The 7,273-nt window shown below is 28.6% G+C and overlaps 2 protein-coding genes across 2 annotated transcripts; one reads left to right on the forward strand and one right to left on the reverse strand.

Annotated features, from left to right (window-relative positions):
* The first annotated feature begins 477 nt into the window (after nucleotides 1-477).
* On the forward strand, nucleotides 478-5,121 carry Mfe2 (peroxisomal multifunctional enzyme type 2). Its single transcript, XM_076621270.1, has 17 exons — nucleotides 478-634; nucleotides 704-851; nucleotides 933-1,070; nucleotides 1,575-1,727; nucleotides 1,804-2,076; nucleotides 2,152-2,268; nucleotides 2,553-2,683; nucleotides 2,765-2,836; nucleotides 2,909-2,969; nucleotides 3,075-3,238; nucleotides 3,302-3,425; nucleotides 3,506-3,681; nucleotides 3,750-3,926; nucleotides 4,063-4,180; nucleotides 4,283-4,480; nucleotides 4,552-4,649; nucleotides 4,756-5,121. Exons 2-17 carry the CDS (start codon nucleotides 788-790, stop codon nucleotides 4,873-4,875), a joined length of 2,184 nt encoding a protein of 727 aa, XP_076477385.1. The 5' UTR covers nucleotides 478-634; nucleotides 704-787; the 3' UTR covers nucleotides 4,876-5,121.
* Nucleotides 5,122-5,205: 84 nt separating this feature from the next.
* LOC117163389 (uncharacterized) lies at nucleotides 5,206-7,003 on the reverse strand. Its single transcript, XM_033345625.2, has one exon. The coding sequence runs from the start codon at nucleotides 6,650-6,652 to the stop codon at nucleotides 5,435-5,437; it is 1,218 nt and encodes a 405-aa protein (XP_033201516.1). The 5' UTR covers nucleotides 6,653-7,003; the 3' UTR covers nucleotides 5,206-5,434.
* Nucleotides 7,004-7,273: the final 270 nt, after the last annotated feature.

Raw genomic sequence — 7,273 nt, forward strand, 5'->3', positions numbered from 1 at the left:
ATAAACCTAATAATTTTAAATAATATTAGATAATATTTTACATACTATATGCTATTATGAAATATATTAGAAATAGTGAATGCTATTAAAAATATTGGAAATATATGAGTACAATTTTATATTTCACCTTTCTCTTACATTATTGCGTGTTAGATAATATCAATACTAAGCTCGGATAAATCTTAAGCAATTTTTTGTTTTAGTAGTCATAGACATTTAATTAAAAAAATGTAACGTTTAAAAAATTAGATTATATGCATTAAGGCTGAATGCGCATGAACGACATTTTATCACGCGATTCCACGACCATATCTTTCTTTGTTTTCTTATTAAGAATAGGGCCCAGTACAGATGAATGACTTTTTGACGTTGCGTTATATATTTTTTGCTGTTTTAGAAGTTAAAAGCATCAAAAGCAGACATTATATGACGCAGAACGCAATGAGAGTGCAGTGTCAAAGTGTCACTCGTGTGTACCGAGTCTTATAAATATATATGTATACATTCGTAACCATTCACACAACGATAATATGTAGTATGTATTTTCATATATGTATGTTTTGATAATGCAGAGAAACGAGAGGTTTTAATCACTTGATAATATTGGACTTTATATCTCACGATCTGGAGAACGGTGTGTATACTGTAATGTATGTATTTATTTTAAAAAGTAACGAACTTTGAACTACCTTTAATTCTGCAGTTTCATTACGAAGGCAGAAATTTATATATAAAGTCATCACTTACTAGTTTACTTTAAGCAGTTAAATAATTTTGAGCTAGCATAATGAAACAACCAGAAGAATTACGTTTTGTTGATCGCGTAGTTATTGTAACCGGAGCTGGAGCAGGTAATTATTCTTATTTTCAATTTTTAGAGATTAGTTTGCTTATATACAATTTTATTTTGCGATATTTTAATTTGTCCTTAGGTTTGGGCCGTGCATACGCCTTACTTTTTGCTTCAAGGGGTGCGAGTGTCGTCGTAAATGATTTAGGAGGAAGTAGACACGGTGATGGAAAGAGTACAAAAAGTGCAGACTCAGTTGTCAATGAAATTAAAAAGAATGGTAACAATACATTCAGAATTTATTTGAGTACTTTTAATTTTCTATTCATAATTGTATGAGTAGATTGCGGATGAACTAAATGCAGTTTTATATTTCTATGAACATAATTAAAAAGTGGAACCTGAATTTGTTTCATCTACTAATATTATAAATTTTTATGTATTTTTATGCGTTGTATGCATTCTGTAGAGCTTAGTATTCTTAAATTAAAATGTATATATTCACAATCTAGTCGTATGAATATCTATTTCTTGATATAAATTTTTATTATAAATTTTTCATTACAATTTTGTAAATTATTAATATAAATCTGCATATCTTAAAATTTTGAAATGAAAGTTTATCCTATTATGTATTGCTGTGACAGGAAGTATTAATATCTTATAATCTTGTCATTATTCTCCTTATTGTATAATTTCTCTTTTTAATTGCAGTTGATAAAAGATTTCAATATATATTAGATAACTTTGAAGAAGGAACTATTATTTGTGTTTTTGTAAATAGGTGGAAAAGCAGTGGCCAATTATGATTCTGTTCTTGATGGAGAAAAAATTGTAAAAACAGCTATTGATGCATTTGGACGAATAGATGTAGTTGTTAATAATGCTGGAATTTTAAGGGATAGATCTTTTGCTAAAATGTCAGAGGCTGATTGGGGTATGTGCGATATATATTGTTACTTTAATTTCTATTTCTCCAGATTGCAACTACAATTATTTATATCTAATTTCAGATTTGGTACAAAGTGTTCATCTAAAAGGAGCATTTAAAGTCACTCAAGCTGCTTGGCCTTATTTTGTTAAACAAAATTATGGCAGAGTCATCATGACAGCAAGCAACAGTGGTTTGTATGGAAACTTTGGTCAAGCTAATTATAGTGCAGCAAAAATGGGTCTTATTGGTTTGAGTAATACATTAGCTATTGAAGGCAGAAAGAGAAACATTCATACAAATGTAATAATACCAACAGCTGGTTCTCGTTTAACAGAAGATATTTTACCACCAGGTAAAAACAATACTTGACGTTACATATATCACATTACATCTGAATGTATTAATATCACTTTTATTTATTTTCTAGAGTTCTTTGAACAATTAAAACCTGAATTAATAGCCCCTGTAGTTGTTTGGCTGTGTCATGAAAAATGTATGGAAAATGGCTCTATTATTGAATCTGCATTAGGTTGGGCAGGAAAATGTAAGTATAGATTTAACTAGTTTTTAATGTATTCACTACTATAGTGATGCTAATGTAGTCTTTGTACTTATTTTTGTGTTTTACGAAAGAAAACTGAAGATGTACAAACAACAGAGTGACTAGTGTGTTAAAATTGAGATATTTAATTTATATGAATATTTTTAATGAAAAAGATATGAAGATTATGAAAAGAATAAATAATAAAAAATTTGGAGTTACTTTAGTACTCTATTTCAGAACTTTATTAATTACAAATAAGTTGATATATTAATATGTACTTTTAGGCCATGTAGTTCGTTCATCAGGATCGACATTAAGGCAAGATTTATCTAGCAATGTCACTCCCGAAGATGTCGAAAAGAAATGGTCGGCTGTTACCGATATGTCAGCTGCTAAACATTTTGATTCTCTTGAAGTACATATTTTTTTCCATTTTATAAAAAGTTTATTTTTTAATGGTTGTTTTGTGATATTTTTACATTGCTACATTTTGCAGGAAGTAACAGGACAATTTATGGTTGCAGTTGATACAATGAAATCTGGAAATTCTGAAAATTCTGGATTAGAGGTAGTTAAAACAATTATCTTGTAACTGGAAGTTAAATATTATTATATTTTATTTTGAATTTTTCTTTTTTAGGACTGTGGCATCCTTAGACATACTTATAATTACCGGGACATTATATTATATGCATTAGGAGGTATAATTATTAATTTTAATTATAATTACATTAATTGTTAATTATCATTAATCATTACTCATTATTTTTTGGCAATTATAATCACAAAATTAAAATATGCTTTAGTTGGTGCCTCTGTTAAGATACCAGCTGACTTTCGTTATTTGTACGAAAATGACAGCAATTTTGCTGTATTTCCTACATTTTATACTACGTTTGATGCAATGTCCGCCACGGATATCTCCATATTAGAAAAATCTTTACCAAATGTTGAACTAAATCCAATGAAGGTAATTTATTTTATATAATATTTTTAGTATATTAGTATCTTTATGAATTTACTATAATTTCAGTTATTGCATGGGGAGCAATATATCGAAATTCATAAAGAATTACCAACGGAAGCTACGGTCGAAATACGTCTCAAAGTTGTGGATGTATTGGATAAGGGAAAGGGTGCTGTATTTGTGCTGCAAAGTATGCTAATTCGTCATTTTCACAAATAATATTTTGTTCTATGTAAAATGAAATTAACTAAATTTGATTTATTTTTACAGATGAAACATTTGATACTAGCAATGGAGATAAATTATCTACAGGACAAATGATATTATTTATAGCAGGAGCTGGAGGCTTTCAAGGAAAACGATCATCTTCAAAAATTATACCAACTATCGATGCTCCTGATCGACAACCAGATGCATCGGTTACTCAACAAACAAGTCATGATCAGGTAAAAGGTAATTATAATTTCGATGTATCTACTAATCTTTACTTAAAATATCATGTTCCAATTTACAGGCTGCATTATACAGATTAAGTGGTGATAGAAATCCCTTGCATATCGATTCAAATGTATCAATGATGGCTGGTTTCAAACAACCAATCTTACATGGATTATGTTCTCTTGGATTTTCTGTTCGTCATGTTCTTCAAACTTACGCTAACGGTGATCAAAACTTATTTAAGGCTGTAAAGGTTGGTTGATCAATAGTTATATAATCAATGCTATGATGCACTAAATGTGCAATAACTTACTGGCTCTTTTTGCTTCTTCTTATTGTTAAATAAATAAATATTTTATGTAAATTCATATCCTTGATACACATTGCAGACACGTTTCGTGAAACCAGTAGTTCCTGGACAAACATTGCAAACAAATATGTGGCAAGAAGGAAATAGAATACATTTCCAAACATCTACTGTAGAAGGGAATCTACCCGTTTTAACAGGTAAGTTATATATTTGTATATTTGGTGATATAATTTTTGGAATATAATTGTTAAGTATGTATAATTACTATATGTATTAAGCTTTAAATTTTTCGATTGCAGGTGGATATGTTGATTTGAAACGCACGGTATCAATGCAACCAATAATGAAGCATTTATCTGGCAGTGAATCTCTTGAAAGTGATGTATTATTTAAGATGATGGATGAATATGCAAAAGCAAATCCAGAACAGGTAGAGAAAATCAATGGAATATTTCTTTATCACATTTTAGTAAAAGGAAAGCCTGAAGCAACATGGAGTAAGTACATTTGTTTGTGTTAATTAATATTGTCTACACTTTATTTTTAATTCTTCCTCATTGTTCCAAAGCTTTGGATATGAAAAAAGGTGAGGTATATAGAGGAAATCCAAAATCAGGCAAGCCTGATGCAACATTAACTCTTGAGGATGCGGACATGATGCAAATAGTAAATATATGATTCTTTAGAATAATATAATATTAATATAATAAATATAATAAACAATTCATGATAATACACTTCAATTACTATGTATGAATTACTTTGTTTGTAGGCTTTAGGTAAATTAACTCCACAAATGGCGTTCATGCAAAGGAAGATAAAAATCACTGGAAATATCATGCTCACTCAAAAATTAACATCACTCATAACAGCTAGTAGATCAAAATTGTAATATTAATATAATTGGTTAATTAGTATTACGATATATTTGTTATTATATTGAGAGATATATATATATATAATTGTATTTGTTATTAAGTATTTTTATACCAATTTTTATTCGCTTTAAAACTGAGTTATACATATGGTTTGGGATAAAATATAATATAAATATTAATAAACCTGTTTTATATTGCATATTCTAAAAGGTTATATGTATTTGTATATTCAATTTTGAATAAATTAAAATTTCATATTATTCTGAATTTTGATTATTTTCAAGATTAATAATTGAAAAAGAAAAATATTCTGTAAATTTATATGGAGAATAATGTCTTCAATATTTTTATAATGATAAGTTTTATTACCTAAAATTTTATTATTGCCACAATTTCAGTTTTATACAAAACATAATTATAAAAATATAAAATTTAAAGATGTCAATCTTCCATGCAAGAGATATACATTTGTATCCTATTTCTATTTTTATTGAATTATTCTAATATTAAATTATATTATAATTAAATTGTATGCTACTAATAACAAATGTTACAAGTTAAAACACGTCCAATCTATTCATCAAAATTGTTTAGCTTTCCTATCAGTCTTTGTTTTATCAAATTTATAAAATCATTAGTGTTATTTTCAAGATCTTTACTTCTAACTGGTTTGTTAGGAAATCTTTTAACAATCTTTTTCTCTTTCCTGTTTGTTTGGCGTTTAGATTTTTTTATATCACTGGTCATAGCTTGATTGTTGGGTTGTTTGATTTTTACATTCTTTACAGCTAGTGATTGTTCTTTTTGTGAAGTTCCATCATTTCCAAAAAATGTTTTTACAATATCTTGAGAAATACATGCCTCAAAATTTTGTGATGAATCAGATTCATCTGTATCAAATATTTCATCAGTTTTATCACTTTTATCAGGTTCAAGTTTCTTTACAATGAACTCTGTACTATGTGCTATTGCTACATTTTCATCAGATGTATCTAGACATATTGTATCTTTATTAGCAATTCTTCCTCCATGTAGGAATGTAGACATATTTTTTCGCCGCCACATTTTTGACGTTTGTGGAATAAACTGTTTGCATTTTCCTTCGAACAAGAATTCTTTCATATCAATATCTTTGATTTCTCCTTTTAGGAACTGCAAATATTTTTTCAAGGAAGTAAAGAAATGTAATTTGTCTGTCATTCTTGGAAAATTTGCACAACGCGCACTACTTGATGGAGTGACCCAAATTGCAGTTTCATCAACTTTTTCTGGTTGCAATCCAAAATTGAAATTATCTGTTTTATTAGCAAATACTTCATAGATACATTTGCCATTGAAAACAGCAATCTTTGGCTTATAAAGTTTTAATTTTTCTTCTACAATTTTAGAACCCTCTTTGATCTCTGTACGCTTTAAATCAGCAGAAGACTTTGTAGCTCGAGGTACTATGTTTGTTAAACCAATTCTAAATTGAAGAAGTTTATGATCTTCTTCGTAACTTAAACATCGAGATGTTAGTCTTGATTCATGCAAAAGTTTATAAAAATGGTTACCTGGACCAGCGTAGTATCTACCACGATGGGCTGCCATTAAACTTGGGTTTATACCGACGAAAACTATATCTAAATTCATTTCCAAATAATCTGGCAAAGTATACTTTTGCACTTCTTCTTCCGTTAATCCATCAAACCGGTTAATTTTTTTTCGTTGTTTATCAATCTTTCCTATCGGTGCTTTTTTTAATTTACTCAAAGTAAGCGAAGACATCGCTCTGTACAAAATTATCACCATGGATTGAGAAAAAATATTACGTTATTTCCAAAATATCAATTATACACATTTTGCTTGTTGTGACAAAATGTTTCTAAATTAATTGAGAAGACATTTGAGGACATGTTTCTTTTCATTGTTTTGAATTGAGTTATATTAGATATCGTTAAGTATTTATGTAGTGCCAACCTTCCCACTTTGCTACCAGAGGTCTATAATACGCCGAAACACACGCTAGTGGTTCAACTCCGAGTAATTCATACAAATACAACTTCTAATACGATTTCTACTATCCCGGCAGTGGCTAGCAGTCTAAAGTTCAAGACAGATTATGCTACATAGCAATAAATACTAGTATCTGATAATACATTATTTCGTTGCATACAAAAGTGCTTACAGATACATACTTAATCAACAAAAGTAGGCAACAATTTGTTATATATGATGCTTTATTATCAAATAGATAATATTAGACAATATTGAATTGATATTGTTGACGTTTAAGCTTGAATAAAACAAGGAAAATATAATATTTATTTTTTAGTTTACCTAAAAATATTGAGGAAAAGAAAGTAGCTTGATTGAGGCACTGAATTTATTAAAATTATAGCTCACAAAAAGTAGGAGCTGTTTCTCCGAACA

The sequence above is a fragment of the Bombus vancouverensis genome, chromosome 9 (genome assembly GCF_051014615.1).
Source record: "Bombus vancouverensis nearcticus chromosome 9, iyBomVanc1_principal, whole genome shotgun sequence".
NCBI lineage: Eukaryota > Metazoa > Arthropoda > Insecta > Hymenoptera > Apidae > Bombus > Bombus vancouverensis.